This window comes from Desmodus rotundus, chromosome 5 (assembly GCF_022682495.2).
Source record: "Desmodus rotundus isolate HL8 chromosome 5, HLdesRot8A.1, whole genome shotgun sequence".
Lineage (NCBI taxonomy): Eukaryota > Metazoa > Chordata > Mammalia > Chiroptera > Phyllostomidae > Desmodus > Desmodus rotundus.
Genome location: NC_071391.1, coordinates 160,389,832 through 160,407,808, shown reverse-complemented (window position 1 = coordinate 160,407,808; position 17,977 = coordinate 160,389,832). Strand labels below are relative to the sequence as shown.

Below are 17,977 nucleotides of genomic sequence, written 5' to 3'. Positions count from 1 at the left end.
GACAGCTTATTTTGACAAAAGCATAAAAATCCAACGATTGTTGCTCAGCTGAGAAGCTGTAGGAAGTTCAGGGGCAGGGGGGAAGAGGATGCTTAAAGGTGAGCCATCTTCAAACTGCTCTCTGAATCAGGTGTGGTGTGAAAAATAGGGAAGTAAGCTAAGCCAACAGATTCAATGACAACAATAGCTGGTTTAGAAGGAACATGATTTACCCCAGAGGCTGCTGCATGAAAATACTTTCTCCCGATATTGAGGGATTATCACCTGCTACTTGAACAAATACCGAGTCCATTAGGGAAGAAGTGGGGTGGGGAAGCCAGCCTCAAGGTGGTCTCCAAATGACCCTTGTCTGCTTGCACTTACACCTTCATGTATTTCCACACTGACTAGGCATCTGTGACCAATAATATAGTGCAGAAGTGACAGTGGGTGACTTTGATGGCTAGGTCATAAAATCTATCACTCACTCTGCTTTGCTCTCAAGATCACTTGTTTTGGTGGCAAGGGGGGGGTGAGGGTGCCAATAGGCATATCACGAGAACTTTCGGGAACAGGTCCATGTGGAGATCAGAGGTCTCCTGCTAACTGCCACACAGTCACCAGGGTGAGCTGCCTTTGCAAGCTGAGCCTCCCTCACCAGCCTTCAGGGCTCACGGTCCATCCAGGAGCTTGACTGTAACAGCAAGAATGAGCCCAAGTGGAAGTGCCCAGCCAAACTGCTCCACAGAACTATAAGTGATAATAAATGTTTACACTTTAAGGCATTAGGGTTTGAGGTAATAAGTCCTGTAGTAAGAGATAACTAAGGGGAATATAGAAATTAAGATTAGGGTCAGCAAAGTGGGGCAGAAAACCCAAAATGAAGAAGACAGATGTTTATTGCTCTCTTGTGTAAGAAATCTAAAGTCAGAGTTTTGGCTAATATGATGCTCCTTGGTGTCAGGGACTCAAGCTACTTCTCTTTTCTCATACTGCTTCAGTATGTGGTTCTCTTCTCATGGTCCAATATGGCTGCTCAGAACCAGCCATCACATCCCCATTCCAGCCAACAAAGAGGAGGAAGAGCAAAAGGATGCACCATCTCCCTTAAGAATACTTCTGTTTATAAGCCGCTGGCTAGAACACAGGTGTATAGCCACATTGAGCTATCAGGGCAGATGGGGAAGTAAAGTGTTTATTCTGGACAGCCATATGTCCAGCTAAAAGAAATTTAAGGAAAGCAAATAATTATTGAGGCAAACTAGCAGTTTAGTTTTTGGCATTAATCAGGATTTGCTACAAGGTGCTAGCTGAGCTGAATATGAATGATGAGTTTGTCAAAAAGATAGGTGTGGTACATTATAGATCCCTGCAAACAACCTGATTGGACTTGAATTCCCTAGGCTGGGTTCAGGGTCATGTCCTCCACTATATGTGGCACGTTTCATCTTCATTTCTGGTCGGGAGGAAATAACCAGATATTAAAGGATTGTTTTGATGTTGCCTTCATGACTGAGGCCAAAGATAGAGGCCAGATGTCTCCCGTTCCTTGTAGTCACAGTAGGTTGCATATCACTGTTCTAGAGCATTTGGAAACATTTTCTGAATGATTCATCACATGAAATCCATACTGATGAATGTTTTGCCTCCTTTCTTTTCTGTACCTGTTAGGAATGTGTTGGGCTGCAAGCAAGAAATAATTCACAGTTGCTTAACTATAGAAGGCATTCTCGAACTGCAAGAGGTCTAGAGGGGGACAGACCTGGGCTGGTAACTTAGACAGCCATCGTCACCAAGAATGCATTGATGTATGTCCTGCTTCAACAGCCTCAGCAGGAAGCCTTCATGGTCACTGTGACTCGTTGCTGCCTTTTCAGGCATCATGTTCACATTCCAGGAGGAAGTAAAGTCCGTGCCACTCAGGTCTTTCCTCTTTAAAGATTCCCTACCTGGGACTTCCATTTACCTCTCTCTAGGATGAAATGGATGTCATGGCTGGATGGCCAGTCCAAGGGCCATAGAGGCCCTTGCCAGGGCCTAGCCACTCTCACTGTCCTGGGTATCTGAAGGGCATATTCTGAGGCCTGTCTTAGTAGCAGTAAAACCACATGTCCTGCAGTGAGCTGTAGCATAGCCTGCTTGAAAATATGGAGCACATTTTTCTGGGTGCATGGATAACATAGTAAAATTCCACCAGAGCATGATTAGTGGGATCCAAAAGATCCAATTACATAACATGTGGGGTTACTGTAAGGTTACAGAAATATGCTGGGGGAGGGAGGGACCAGAGAAGTCCCAGCTGGGAGCTTTAAGACAGGTCAACTTCACCTGGCTCAGCTGTAGCTTGGTGACACCTAGTGGTCATTGTGTTCCCACCGAACTATGTACTGCAGCTGCGTTTCTGGGACCAGGTGGGGGATCCAGGACTGTGGCCAGGTTAGTAGGTGCCCATTTAATCAGTGTGTTATGGGGAGAGTGAACCAGAAGGATACTGGGCTGAGGGCAGCCATCCTCTATCTCTTTGTTTGATGAAGGGGTTGCCTTCCCTTTCTCTGCCTCGTCTTGGCCTACCTGCCAAGAAGGATACCCAGTCACATTTTGCCCCAGTTCACATTATTAAGTGTATAGCTCCTCCCTCCCTCCTTTACTCTCTCTCTCATTTATATTTATTAAAGCAGTATATTAATTGGGCTAAAGTTGATAGATCATAAGCAGAAAACATGATCCATTACCTTGAAACCTTCTCTATGGGCCATTTCCTTCCCTGACCTAGATGGAGCCTCTAGCATCTTCCAGAGCTTTTTTGGTCACTGTCAGATCACGAAAAGTTGTCTGGTCACTTTCATCACAATGATAGCCTCATATCTGCAACTGAACAGTGTGATTAATGATCAAAATCCACAACTTCAACCAATACTACAGTTTCCTCCTTCCCCTGCATGCAGTGAGGAGGAGGGTGTGGTCAGTCTCTTCTCTGCTCTTCCCCCTCCCATTAGCTGTTGTTTCTGAGCTGGGGCGGGGACTGTGGGGGTGGTACTCACCTTTATCTGTGCTGTGGTGATCTGATTCCCGTGCTCTCTGGCTCAGTCACACTCAAAGTTGATTCTTTCACTCAGGGGGTACTTTCTGTGGGTGTTTTGGAGAGTCTTTGGCTGGTGTTCTCCAAGTGTAACTTACTCAAGGCAGGTGATAGATATCTCTCCTCCAGTTATAAGATGAATACATCAGGGGGCTGTCTGCTGCATCATTTAGTTTCTCTAGGCAGCTCTCTTGGGCACATTCTGTCTGCAGAAATTTTCAAGTCCACTCTCCAAAGGTCCCATTAGCCCTTGGAGGAAAAAGTCACACGTTTCCCCCGAAGTTGTTGGAGATGTGGTCAGCTTCCACCGCAGCCTTCCCCTTCTCTCTTCTCTTTTCCTTCCCTGCCCTCGGGGCTTTCTAGCCACAGCCGCTCCTGTGCGCCAAGCACAGCCCCACTTCCCCAGCTCCAGAGGTCAAAAGTTCTCTGAGCAGTCCCCTGGGAAACGCTTTCTCCTCTGAGGGAGGAGAAATGTCACCGTGTTTCAATGACTCTCTTCAGAGAAATCTTTTCTTTGTACTTGCACCTTCAAGCCTTTCATATGTTTAAGATGGGGACTGGCTAAAGAAACAAAAATCCTGTTTCAGACTTCTGTTCGGCAAGTCCTCCATCATGTGTAATCCTGTGCCTGTCTTTGGAACATGGAGTCTGTGGCTATCACCTATATAAACTTATATAAACGACAATGAGAATATAAAATGTAACTTGAATGGTGGCCCTGGAGGAGGGAAGCTGCGGGCCTGAATGTATTATCCTTGGCTGTTGGAGCACCAGGGGAATCCTGTTACATGTATTAGCAATAATAGAGCTAACACAAATTGTTGTCATGTGCTGCACTATTTTAGATGCTTTACCTGTTTCATTTAATCCACCTAACAATCCTACAAGACAGGAACTACTACTCATGACTGTTTTACAGATGAGTCGACTGAAGACCAGACTTATTGAGGTTACACAGATAGCAAGTGGCAGAGCTAGAACTCAAATGCAAGGAGTATGGCTTCTGCAGTCTAACTCCATCCACACATTTGACCTGAGGGTAACACTTGTCTCCACGTTGTTCTGTGGGAGGCTACAGACACCCCATGGGCCCTGGAGTTGTGGCAGAGGTGGCTCATATACCACCCTGTCACTTAGCAGCTGTGTGGCTTCAGTTATGTAAACTTCCTGAATCTCAGTATCCTCATCGGAAGACCGTAATACTACCTGACAAAGTTGTTGGGGGGATTAAACATTTATTTAATTTTCCTGTCTTTCCACAAAGGGAAAGGAATCAAAACTTAATTTCAAAATTTCAATAACTTGAAACTATCAATCCTACGTCAAATACCGTGGCGAGGAGGTCGGGAGACCTAAATCATTATTTTAAGTGAATGCCTATAGCGTGCCAGGCTTTCACTAGTATTGGTTTTCTGGCTAATGAATTCAGTACCTTCTGCCCAGGTCATTGTCTCACTACCAGGCACCGCTTATCTTGGAGAGGTTGGGGGGCTGAGCGAGGGAGGAGAGGGCACAGTTCCGCCGTCAGACCATCTTGGGCCATCGTTGACCCTCTTCTGCTTCCTTGTAAGTGGAACTGTGGTCCTGAGGAAACAGCAGGCTCCAAACAAATGGTCATTATTCGTTATATCTAACGATGACCGGTCCTGACAAGGTCCTCGGGAACTGGGTCCGTGCTCTGGGGTCCGGGTGGGTCATTTTTTCTGCCGGAACTGTTCTGCCTGGGCCGGGTCCCCGCCCGGAACTGCAAAGCCGCAGGCCAAGGGCCGGAAGCGCGCGCTCCCACGGCGCCGCGTGTCAGTGCGGAGGGAGGGAGCGCGAGCTGCGCTGCGGAGGACGGGCGAAGATGGCAGCCTTCTCCGGTGCGTCTGCGGATCGCGGGCTGGTGCGGGCGGCTCGATCCACGCCTCGGCTTTCGGGCAGCTGGCGGGAGCCTCTGGGGTGGGGGTGGACAGGCGCCGCGTGGTGCAGGAGGGAGCTGTCCACGGCGGTGCCCTCGATCCGCGCGCAGCGGGGACACCGGGGGCGGCCCCAAGAGGCCGGCTCTGCGCGCTCAGGGTTGTGGTTAACGCCTGCTGTGCGCACTATGGCCTCCCCGGACCTCCTCTTGCTGTTTCTCCTCCGCGGGTCTGCATTTGGCTGTCCCGATGGGCACCCGCGGCCGCTCGGACGGTGCGGCGGCGGCGGCTCGTGGCCAGAACAGTTCACCGCTCCCAGGCCCCGTGCCTGTCGGACGTGGCAGGGGTGCCCGAGAACATTTTACCGCTCAACCGAGCCTGAGAGCAGTGGCTTGGCCAGGCCGAGCGGCCTCAGGGCGTGGGGAGGCCTCCGTTGGGAAGATGACTCTCCTGTTTCCGTCCAGTTTCTTTCAGGCCCTTCTGAAAAATAAACGTCCCTGTTGTATTTGTTCTTAAGTGCTATCATGTCGACATTAATGTTAAATAGTATTGAAGCTAGGAGGGAAAGCGTTTTCATTCTCATACATACTGGCCCAGAATAAATTTTGAAAAGTAATTACTTAATTGCTGTATGAGATCCTCCTTTATTTCAAACAGGAATTTGAGGTAGCATATGTAATCTAACAGTTGTTACTTTTACCTCTTTCTTTGTCATCATCCGTTTATGCATTTTAAGACGCCGCAAGTAAGCCTGTCATATACTTAAACATGGTATACTTACATAGCAATAAGTGTATCAAGTTAGGCTTACTATTTTTTAATGTTCTTAGTCTATTAAGAAGACTTCAAATGTTAATGTACTTTTTCAGCTTTCTCATATAAGAACATTAGTAATTCCACATTTTTAGCCATGGGTCAGGATTTCTGATTATTGTAGTTGCATCTCATAACAGAAAGCAAGGGGAAATTTACTCACTGGTAGCTATTTTTCCCCCAAGCCCTCTCCTAAAGCAACATTTTAGAGCCAAGGTGTGTAGAGCTGTTCCAGGTTGTCATTTTATAGGTGCACTTGGGTAAAGGCTCGCAGAGTCTGTGATGTGAAGTAAAGACAAATGTAGAGTTAAAGAACTTGACTGTTCCTATTTTTTCCGTAAGTGTTAAAAACGTTATATTTAAAGAAAACACAGTTTCATGGCAAACATGCAGAGAACATGTCCAGAATGGAACGCGAAGTCTGGGATTTGCTGAAAGCAGTCTGCGGGTGCCGCTCACGGTACAGCAGTTTCACAAGCTGCTTCAGTGTGCAGTGTGTTTAAGACCATCTCTCTTTGTTCAACAGTTTGCTTTTCAGGAGAGAAAATGAGCCAGACTCTACTGAGGACCGGCTTGAATATGCAGCTTTAAATCTTGATTAGCTTTTCCATCTGTGCATTTTTCTGGGGAGATTTACAGTTAGGAGAGCTTTTCTTTTTGAAAAAGATATTTAGCCCTGGCTGGTGTGGCTCAGTGTATTGAGTGTGGGCCTGTGAACCAAAGGGTCGCCGGTTCGATTCCCAGTCAGGGCACATGCCTGGGTTGCGGGCCAGGTCCCCAATAGGGGACATGCAACAGGCAACCACACATTGATGTTTCTCTCCCTCAAAATTGTAGTGTTCTATCTATTGTGTTAATTGTATTCTTATCACCTGATGCAAAGAAAAAGCTACCTTTGCGATGGATATATTCAATTTGTAGATTTATTTCATGTCTTTTCACAAGCAATTACAAGAAACAAAATTTCCAAATTGGTTATTTTGGCGTCTTGGGAATATTTGAGTATTGTTAATTTTTAATAGGAATGTGAGGTCTGTCCAGAAGGTACCCAGCCATGTAATATGAAAAATGGAGACATTTATTGAAGAAGATAACAAGATACAAAAAACATTGTACATAGGACAATGATGCCTCAGTCCCCTGCAAAGTAGGCACCTTGGGACCTCACACAGTTCTCCCAATTGCTAACAGCTGCCCTGTTGTATTTTCCTGAATCTAATTGGTATTCTGAAATCTCTTCCCTTTCAAAGGTGATTTTACTTTTGGGAGAAGCCAGAAGTCACAGGGCTCCATATCTGGGCTGTAGAGGGGCTGAGTCACCTGGGTCATTTGATATTTCGTCAAAAAACTGCACCACATGTGATGCATGAGTGGGCACATTATTGTGATGAAGCTGCCAATCACCAGTTGCCCATTGCTGCAGCCTTCTTAATCATCTGTACAGTTTCTGCGGGGGAATGTTCAAGCTTAACACAAAATTTAATGCAGATCTGTTGCTCTACTTGCTCAGTTATTTTGAATGTGGCAGCCACACAGTACACATGCTCACTCAGTGGCATCTACTGCCCCCACCGACTAGCACAGGGAAGTCATCATTGTTCATGCATGCTCATTCCAGTCCTCCCTCCTAGGCTGCCGGGTCATACCAATGTGCACACACCGTTCTTGTTATATTACAATGGCTGGACTTTTTCTGTACAGACCTCATGTATGCTTTTGTAATAATAATGAAAGCTACATTTTTATATATGCAGGCAAAATAAAAATCACTTCTTATTTGGAAAGGAGGTAGGTGTAAGTAATCCAACTAACTACCCTCTATAGTTCATTTGAGAAATGGTAAAGTGAGAAATCCAACCAGAAATAATTCATTCATTAGAAGTAGAATTATTTGAAGTAGAATTATTAAAGTAGAATTATTTAAATATGTGAACAATTAGGAACAGAGAAGTTCTTCCTGTGACATTTCCAATTACCCAAGATTTTACCACTGGCCCTTCCCATTTCCATTAATCAGAGTTTTGACTATAGCTGCCAATAAATGTGATGGAAAACTAAAACTAAAAAAAAAAAAGTGCGGGCTCTCTAGGCACATGAATTTCCCATCATCTCTAGACGAACCAACTGAGATGCTGGGCTAGAACCCTCTAACTCTGGCAGGTTTTTCAGTAGTCGTAGGGACACTGGTGGTCACTGTGTATTAAGTGACGACTACTTGCCAGATGAGTGGCATGTTATCTGTGATCTTCCTGTATCCCTAAGGGTGGGTAATATTAGCCCTGTTCTGTGTGGAGAGAACAAGTTGATAGCTTGCTCAAGTTAACATTTCTCGTGAGAGCTTGGATTTGAACTTGGGCCTTTCTCTAAAGCTCACACTCTTTCAGCAGTGCCAACTCAGGAGGTGCCATATAACCGAGCTGTGCTTCAAAGCCTTTGTTCTACGAGCAATTTTAAGAGCAGTATGATTGCAGTTTCGTAGATGTGGTTTGTAAGATTAATTTTTATTTTCAGAGATGGGTGTGATGCCTGAAATTGCACAAGCCGTGGAAGAGATGGATTGGCTGTAAGTGCACAAAGCTTAAATGTATCTGCAACACCAATGCTTTGTAACTTAAACAGTTGTTTGTGATAGTATCAAATATTTTGGGGTGTGGTTGGCTAAGTGAAATTCGGTTTTTCTTGTGATTAACTTATAGAACGTTTTCTTTTTAAACTTTGATATATTTCTAGCTGAAAAAGGTTGGTAGTATTTACCAAATAAAATTCTCATTTAGGATTTTAGTTTAATATGCCTTAATTATATTAGGTGATTTTTTTTTTTTTTTTACTAACTAAAATTTTTCAAAATATAATTCTTTTAGTCTCCCAACTGATATCCAAGCAGAATCCATCCCGTTGATCCTCGGAGGCGGTGATGTACTTATGGTATGTTTGAGTATGGTGAGCTGAATGGGAGCTGGGGACGCACACTTTCGGGGCTGATTGTGTACCACTGTAGGAGCTCCATAGGCTTAAAAATGATATTTTCACAAAATTAATTTCATTTGTGTGCATACATTTAGGATACACGTACCGTATTCAAATACAGGTAGGAGCTGTGGGGAAAACAAAGGTGAATAAGATGCAGTTTTGCCCATGAGAAGCTTAAACCCAGCAGCTCAGTAACATGTGCACACAGGTAATTGTTGTAAAGAGAGAGTGTGGCACCTGGGCAAGGGATGCAGAGTACTACGGGGTTCCAGGGGGCCGGTTACCCTCCTGGAGGAAGTAGATTTTGGACAAGGGAGGGATGATCTCCAGGTAGAGAGTTCATCAGTGAAAACAGTGAAGAGGAGAATGCAGGTTTGATCCTGGGGTGGTTCAATTAGACGGAAGCATAAATTATGTGTGTCTGGTGGGGTAGAACGTGAGATGAGGTGGTAGATGGATAGTGGCTCAGATTTGGGTTCTTCCTTGAGTCCTGTAAAGGAATGGGGTATTTGCTGGCACTGGGGATCATTGGAAATTTCAAGTAGAGATGTGTTACGTGGTTAGAATTGTGTTTTCATGAAGGCTAATTTGGTAGTAGCTTATATAGTTCTGAGGGCTTAGATACTGTTACAATCCTTTTGTAATCTAGGTTAGAATGATGAGGCCTTAGGCTGAGTGGTAGCAATGGCAAAAGAAAGGGGAGACCAGATCTTTCGGGGAATGGGGGAGAAGTGGCGGGATTGGCAGTAGTCTCAGTTGACCGAGCAAACCTGAGTAATCTGGAGTCACTGTAAAAGTAAAGCTACCTAATGGTAAAGATTTCTACGTGGTGTCATCAGTTAATTTGACTTCTTTAATTGACCACTGAATTTGTGAAATCAACTTTTTTTTTTCCATTTAGGCTGCAGAAACAGGAAGTGGAAAAACTGGTGTAAGTAATAAACTTAAATTGACTTACTTCGTACAAGTTGATTTTTAAAGCAACTTTGAAGAATAGTTTGTACTGTGAAATGTTTAATAAAACAACCTCCTCCAGAATGTGACAAATTGATTGCTTGCCACTGAGAGTGATGTTTTTATTGCCAGCTAATTCTGAACTTCTACGAGAGTGTGGCTTTAAGAATATAAACTCGTCTTGGAGAAACAGTTACATTATCTTCAGTATTTACAGTCACTTCTGAAATTCGCTGCAGTGGCTGTCCTAATGAAGAGATTGCAAATAGGGGTCAATCTCCCGTTGGCCTAGACTAGAGAAACAGTTTGTCAGGCTGGATGATATTTTTCCTCCTTCATTCAGGTTCATTCATAGGTTTCTGTTCTTTTGGGGGGATGGGAGCTGCCTCCTATTACCGTCATTCAGTCAGCTCTCTTGTGAATCTTTCTGGCATTTTGGGTGTGGGCAAATAAAATAAGACTGTCGATCTGAAATATGGGTAATTATTTAACGTGCGTGCATAACTTTGTAATGTGTGTTGGTTGGGACGTTGGCGTTCGCATCTGAATGCCGGTGTAGAGAGCTGTCGTGTCTTTGGCAGGCGTTCAGTATTCCGGTTATCCAGATCGTGTATGAGACTCTTAAAGACCAGCAGGAAGGCAAAAAAGGAAAAACAACAATTAAAACCGGTGCTTCAGGTATTTTTGCATGTTAACATTTTTTTTTCGTATAAGTTAGCAGCTCTCATTGCTGGCACGTACAGACGTGAGGTTTGGGTGTGGGTTGTTTTTGTCAGTGTCCGGGGGTGGCATCGGTGTGTGGAACCCTGGAAACAGGACGCTAGGTGTCCTTCAGAGCTTACATAACGGTGAAAGAGCGTCCCTCCTGAGTGCTAATAATGCTCGTGGGAAAACTGTAGAGTCGGGAAATTATATTTAGTTATTTTAATTTTTTTTAACTTGATAACCCTTCATTTAGATATGTTAATATTTTTAGCTTGATGTCTTTTTGTGCCTAATATTAAATTAGCACAATGTTTTACAAAGGTATTAAGGAAGGATTTTTACAAATAATTGATGGAGTAAAAACTAATGGTGATGGGAAATGTTCCTTTCACAGGGAAAAGAGGCATGTATTTCCCTTTAAGATAAGAAAGGAGGAGCTCAAGAAGTTGAAATATAAAGTATACATTTTAAAGTCAGTTTATTTTCAATTCTGTCTGCATGGAGATCATTTCTTTACTAGGGTTTTGGTCCTGTCTTTACCATGAACAATCCTCCCTCAGCCTCTTCATCTTTAAGTTACGTTGCTTTGGTTAAATAGTTTCTGCATTCCATCCTATCGAGTAATCTATGGTTTTGTTATATTTTAACACAATTTATTCCATATGTTAAGTCACTTTTGTTTCATAATGCTAAGTAGAATTGTAACAAAATTATAAGCTTAAATGGAGTGGGTTTGGCATGTCAACACTTTCTTCTCAGCAGTTTGAAAGTGACGGTGATACACTTGGTGCAATGAATTCATTTGTAAGTGAGTGGTGAGATAGATAATGGATACGAGCTGTTTTAGACTATGGGCCTGTTCAAAATAATTTCAAACTTTGTAATAATTCTAAACCATTAGTGACAGATGGTTATAAAAGAGAATACTTCCGGAGAATAACTAGAGTGGTAATAGTTCCAAAAGGCATGTTCTATGAGGAATAAAGAAACTGGCTATTTAAATACGGAGACACAAGTAAAAGATAATTGTTAAATCACTGAAAGGATCTGGGGAGAAAATAATTGTTCAGTGAAAAATAGGACCAGGACTAATTAGAAACAATGTAGATGAAGGTTTCTGTTTAACTTCTGAGTAGCCAGACTGAGCCAGCAGTGGAAGAGAGAACCTTAAGGAAAGTTCTTCGTGTTCAGAGTGTTTAAGCACATGCTAGGTATCGTTTGACCAGAAGTGGAGAAAAGGTTTCTACCTTGGGTGGGGAGTTGGGCCTGAAAACACGTAGAGTTCGCTATAGCTGTTAGGGTTCTTTGATTATCCGCGTACTGTTGACATACAGAAAAGGAAAATGCTGATTCCATTAAAGTAGGGAGGAAACATTTTGTGACTTTTGAATATGTTACTGAATTATTTAAGATGAAGGGCTTGATTTTTAAAAAATGATAAAATGGTAATTAAATCTTGATATGTTAATGTTATTTTTATTATGTTCAAAGTCAGCTTGTGTAGTTGCTAGAACTTTATTGTATCAGAGCCCTCACAGTCATGGCCAAGGTCAGCGCCGTCAATGCAGAGTGAAGCGGCGAGGGGAAAGGCTTCCTCCCCACAGGGGCCAGCGATTGTTACCTTCAGCCTGTTTCCGTTTTCAGTTTCAGTGTCGCAGCTAATAAAAACAGCCACACTTTTACCTATACATTTCAAATAATGTGTAAAATTGAACCTAGAGCAATTGTTATAGGAGATACAAAATGTGTGCTTTACTTTTGATAAAGTGCTTTTAATTTCATACTTCTGTTGGTGACTATTCTTACTGTAATTTGTTTAGTGCTCAACAAGTGGCAGATGAACCCGTACGACAGAGGATCTGCTTTTGGTAAGTGGGTGGATTTTAGCAACTCATTTGTAATCCAGGAACTTGTTTTTAATAATACCTGAGAATATCAAGAAAATAATGAAAATGAATAGTAAATGCCAGGGGAGAGTGGGGCGGGGACAGTGGGAAGAGGGGATTACAGGAACTACTAAAGGGCACATGGACAAAATCAAGGGGGTGGGTGGAGGTGGGGGAGGGAGGTGGGTTCAGCTGGGGTGGGGTGGAGGGATGGGGAGAAAGGGCATACAACTGTAATTGAATAACAATAAAAATTAAAAAAAAAAGATTTAATTTACTAAATTTTAGAATGCAGTCACTCTAGTTTCACAGTTTAGTATGACCTAGGAATAGACAGTCAATGGAATATAATGGAAATAGATTCCAGTATGTATGAAATGTTAATATGTAGAAAAAATATTAACATTTTAGTGGGAAAAAGGATCATTCATTAAGGGTTTCAGCACAATTGATGACACATCTGGAGTAACATGAAATTGATGTCTAAAAACAAATTCTTTATGTATTTGGACTTAAATATATATGCACGTATACTACATGAACAATTTAGGGGTGGGGAAATTCTCCTAATCCAAATAGGAAAATCAGAAATTGTAAAAGAAAAGGTGTAGGTATGTGTTTGTAAAATTCTAAAAAATATACGTGGAAAAGATGTCACAGGAAAAGGTCACGAGACAATAAACACTGAAATGTTGATGAAAGAAAAAATCCTAGTAAACTGTTAAGCACTTCTTGTGTAGATGCAAACGACAGCCACTGGTCTGCTCATTCGTGCTTTTCCCTGCTCTCCGTTCATGGGGTCTGGATCACAGGACTGGGGTGGGCGAGACGCAGTTCCCATTTTCCTTTGAGTGCCATGTTTGCTCAGGCTCTGATTTAAGCATAAAGCGAGAGCAGCAGGGATCTTAGAGTGGGTGCTGCGTCATCTGCAAGTATCCGTTTCTGTGAAGAACTCGGACGGTAGGTGTCTAAACACGTTTGTGTTGGTGATGCAGCTACTGGTAACGCCAGTCAGGTGCTGTCCTGAGTCCTTCCCGGACTTGTTGAAGTAAAATCTTGCCCTAGTGAAGAGATAACTGTAGAAATTGGTCCCCAGCAGGCTGAGGCCCTCCAGGGGATGAATAGGGGGCCTCGTCACGGGGAAGATTTTGCTGTCACTTGGGAATCAGCACGCCTCATTATCTGGACCATTGCAATAACATGTCAGAATGCATGGTTTTTGTAATCTGGACTGACATGTTCTGTGATTTCTCAAATGCAGCAGTCGGACCAGACGGCCTTTGTTGTCAGAGCAGAGAAGTGAGGGAGTGGCACGGATGCAGAGCTACCAAGGGACCTACGAAAGGTACTGGCCTGCGTGTGTGCACGTGTGTGCGTTCGACGTAAGGTACTAGGAAACAAACTTCCTTCGTGTAGCCTTTTGCAAGGGTCTGAACGGATTTTTAATGTCACGAGACCTGTAACTCTTCATCTGGATCGTACCAACTGTAATTCAGAAACCATGGGACAGCGTGTGTGGTCAGCGCACCGTGGGTGTGGTCTGAGTGGGTGTGGACCCTAACGAGTCCTGCTCTTGCAGGGAAGCACTACTATGAGGTGTCCTGCCATGACCAGGGGCTGTGCCGAGTTGGGTGGTCTTCCATGCAGGCTTCCTTGGATCTCGGTAAGTGTTTCCAAAGTAAATGGGGTTTATTCATTTATACTTGTGAACTGTTAACATTTTATCATCATGGGGAGCAAAATCATAACCTTGACCATACAGAGTATGTATTTGAGAGACATGGAAATAATATTTATCTGTACCTCAGCCTGTTCCAAAAGAGATTTGAAGTACCAAAGAATGTATAACAGCATGAAAGCAGGATGAGCAGGTAAAGAATGAGTCAGAAGTGAGAGTAAAGTCAGTGTGCGTACATACATACCACACAGTGCTGCGTGGGCGCTTTAGGTTATTACAGATTCGTATGCCCTCCTTCTAGGGCTTTTAATTTTATGTTTACGCTCACCACATAAGTAAAGTACTTTTTCAAATCTAGGTACTGACAAGTTTGGATTTGGCTTTGGTGGAACAGGAAAGAAATCCCATAATAAACAATTTGATAATTATGGAGAGGTAAGTTGTCTTATTGACTTAATTATAGCATTAGTAAGTTTTCTCGTGTGCTTACTTACTTGATCACTCATGACATGACTGAAGGTGTAGAAAGATTCTCAAATTCAAGTGGATTATCTGTATGCAGGGGTGAGCAAAAGGTGGGTAATAATAATAAGCCATATACAATGATTAATACAAGGATAAACTCTTTCATGTCCTCACAACCGTAAACCTACGTCTGCCCACCCCTGTGCTATCCACCGGTACTTGGGATTCGGACTTAAGTGAAGGGACGCCACGAAATTTAGCCCCTCCAAAGTGTATTACTTGGTCCTCTGTTTTGACCCCATTTTGATGTTGGCTTTGACTTATTCTCGTTTCTTATTTTCATTCATGGTAATCTAAATATACTTGTTTTGGTGAGTCCAAAGTCAGGTTGATTCTAAGACGCCTGTCAGATATTTTGCTGTTCTGTATGCAGTGCCGGCATAGGCATTTTCAACAGCTACTCAGAGCTTCAAGGAAGTATTTTGAACACTAACACTTCTGATGCAGGTGTATTTGAACTTTTAACATTATTTAAGGATCTGCATTCTATTAATAGCCCTTGACTTTCTGGTTTTCTAGGAATTCACTATGCATGACACCATTGGGTGCTACCTGGATATAGATAAAGGACATGTCAAATTCTCCAAAAATGGTAAGCTTTCTATGGATTGTCTTGGTAGAGAAGGTAAATTGGTGATTTTCTAATTCTTTAATTCAAGAATTCTTAATTCTTTAATTCACCCTCTTCAGTTCTCTCTCCCTCCTTCTGCCTTTTTTTGAACAAATACTTACTGAGTGTTTGTTGTGTGCCAGGCACCCTGGTAGGTGCTAGAGATTCAGCAAAAAATGGAGTAGACAACATGTTTACTTTGGTGGGGCTTACTTGCTGGTGGGAGGAGACCAGCAGATACCTGGTGTGTCAGGTGGGAACGGGCGCACGGGAGGAGCGTGTGCACCAGGGTAAGGGGGTGGACAGCGCTGGCAGTCTGGGGGTGCGCTAGTGCGTACAGGACGGCAGAGAAGGCTCCTCGCATGAGCTGACATCTCAGAGAAATCTGAATGAGTTGGGTGGTGGGCCGAGCAGGGATGCTGGAACAGTGTTTCAGGAAGTGGGAAAAGTAAATGCAAAGGTCCTGAGATGAAAGTGCTTGGGGATGTGAGGAACTCGAGGAGGCCAGTGGGTCTGGAGCGCATGGGCATGGGGGAGGTAGTGAGGCCGGGCCATATGGGCCTTCTTGGCCACGGTACAAATTTGTTATTTTGAGTGAGAGTGGAAGCCATTAGGGTGCTGAGTAGAGAATTTGCATCATCTGCCTTTGCTAACGGTATCCTCATAGCTGCTGTTTTGAAAACAGACTAGTGGGGGGGGTGCAGGGAGGCAGTAGCAGGGAGCCAGTCAGATGATAGGAGTTCTACTGGGGACTTACTGAGTTTGAGATACTCAGCGTCTAAATGGTGAAATCAAGTCAGTAGTGAAAGGTGCAGCTGTAGGGTAAGTAGAGCGAAGAGGTTGGCTGTAGGCAGCCCATGCATCTGCGGCAGCGTGCGGGAAAGCCTGAATGCAGGCTGCTGGTGGCCTGGTGAGCACGTGGAGGTTTCGACCTCTCTATCCTACTTTTTTTTTTTTTTTTTTTAAGGAAAAGACCTTGGTCTGGCATTTGAAATACCACCGCATTTGAAGAACCAAGCTCTCTTTCCCGCCTGTGTGTTGAAGGTGAGAATCCAGTCAGAAGACTTTGGCTGTGCTCATAGCTACTTTGATACGCATTGTTGTGTATTGGCTGGCTGGCCATTAGATTAAGAAATTTCATTTTCTCCTTTATTCCATGCTAGAATGCTGAACTGAAATTTAACTTTGGTGAAGAAGAATTTAAGTTTCCACCAAAAGACGGTTTTGGGGCTCTTTCCAAGGCACCAGACAGTTATGTTGTCAAATCGCAGCACACAGGTAATGCAGTTGGGGGGGTGGGGTACAGGTGAAAACTCTAGTAGGTAAGGCTTCTCCTAAGTGCGTGAGTTACGTATAGTCTCCTTGCTTCTTTAGGCCCACTTCTTTATTTAAACATCAGTAAAAGTCAATTTCAAAACCTAATTCACAAACTCTTTAAGTATTTGGTTTCTATCTAGGGATTTGGGGGATGCCGATGATGATGATGTGACATTTAGCATTTATAACGCGTGCATAGTAAGTGCCACAGCACTGGTTCAGTGCACAAAGATTATTTCAGCCTCACTAAACCCTGTAAGGTAGGACTCCTCCCGTTTCACAGACAAAGAACTTGAGGAGTAGGGACTTGAAGCAACCTGCCCAGAGTCACAGAACAAGTAACTGGTAGGCCAGAATTCCAACCCAAGCAGTCTGACTCCAGAGATCAGACTCTTGCCCACGGTACCGTCTAATCTGAGTTATTTGAAGTACATTTCATCACTTAACTTTATCACAAGACTTACTGCAAATAGATTTAAAGAAACCTTAGTTCATTTGAGGAATCTTGGCTGTATTGCGTTTTGTTTGACTGTCTCCTATACTTCTTGAAAACTGTTATTTAAAATTTTGATATTGGAGATTTGCACACGTTTCACAAACAGCGGTACTTCGGGGTGTGATTTCAATGTGCCCCGGTCCGTTTCACCCTCTCAAGGCAGTGCGCAGGTGGCCCAGACCAAGTTCCTCCCCAACGCTCCTAAGGCCCTCATCGTCGAGCCCTCCCGAGAGTTGGCGGAGCAGACTTTGAACAACGTCAAGCAGTTTAAGAAATACGTCGACAATCCGAAATTAAGGTAAAGCTCCCGCCTGTGCTGAGACGCCTACTGCCTATAGGTCTGAGGTGTTTGGGAAGAAGAGTAAGGTAGGAAAAATAAGGTAGAAATTCCATGTGTGTGCATACACACACATACGTGTGAGAATTTACTTAACTTTGACATATGGTAGCAATTAGTTTCTGTATAAAACTGCTTAAGTGATAAGTTTGATTTAAAAAAAAATGGAGGTTTTTTTCTGTGTCCCTCACATGAAGAGTCATGGTTTGCAAAACAGTGTCAGAGTAAAAACTAGTTTTTTAAACGGAGCATTTCATTCACTGTTACATTCATCACTTCATCCGCATAGAAAGTAAATCGCTCCCTTCCCAGCACGTTGGTAACTTGCTCTGCGCTGGGCTCTGGCCTGCCCCGCAGTGGTGGCCCTCCGTCCTCTGGCTGCGCCGACTGGTCACTGTCTCGTCGGAGGGCTCTTTCTACCGTCAGTGTAGTGGTCTTGTGGGACTTTTTTTCTCAGTAGAATCCCTTTTAATTTGGGGAAGGCCATACATATAAGTGAATCTCTCTGTCAGTTGATGTGCCATTGATTTTTGTTCATTTTACTTCGAACTGCTTTGTTATGAACCCTGATTCACACTGTAAAGTTCACCGTGTAAAGTGTGCAGTTCCGGTGGTCCTCAGGGAAGCCGCAGCGTCAGGCAGCCGTCACCACAGTCTGATTTCAGAAACTTTGAGTGATTGGCATCATGCAGCCCATCTTCGTATACTGATCTTTCTGAGAAGTAAAACG

At 43.6% G+C, this 17,977-nt stretch overlaps 1 protein-coding gene across 1 annotated transcript in view; it reads left to right on the top strand.

Moving 5' to 3' along the window:
* Positions 1-4,829: 4,829 nt before the first annotated feature.
* Positions 4,830-17,977, top strand: part of DDX1 (DEAD-box helicase 1) — a 28,300-nt gene continuing 15,152 nt past the window's right edge. The window contains exons 1-13 of the mRNA XM_024552478.3: positions 4,830-4,920; positions 8,281-8,332; positions 8,631-8,694; positions 9,641-9,670; positions 10,275-10,371; positions 12,219-12,266; positions 13,546-13,629; positions 13,864-13,947; positions 14,321-14,397; positions 15,007-15,079; positions 16,065-16,141; positions 16,261-16,375; positions 17,070-17,208. Of these exons, the coding sequence (XP_024408246.1) occupies positions 4,905-4,920; positions 8,281-8,332; positions 8,631-8,694; positions 9,641-9,670; positions 10,275-10,371; positions 12,219-12,266; positions 13,546-13,629; positions 13,864-13,947; positions 14,321-14,397; positions 15,007-15,079; positions 16,065-16,141; positions 16,261-16,375; positions 17,070-17,208 (956 nt within the window). The 5' untranslated portion in view covers positions 4,830-4,904. The remainder of the gene's footprint in view (positions 4,921-8,280; positions 8,333-8,630; positions 8,695-9,640; positions 9,671-10,274; positions 10,372-12,218; positions 12,267-13,545; positions 13,630-13,863; positions 13,948-14,320; positions 14,398-15,006; positions 15,080-16,064; positions 16,142-16,260; positions 16,376-17,069; positions 17,209-17,977) is intronic.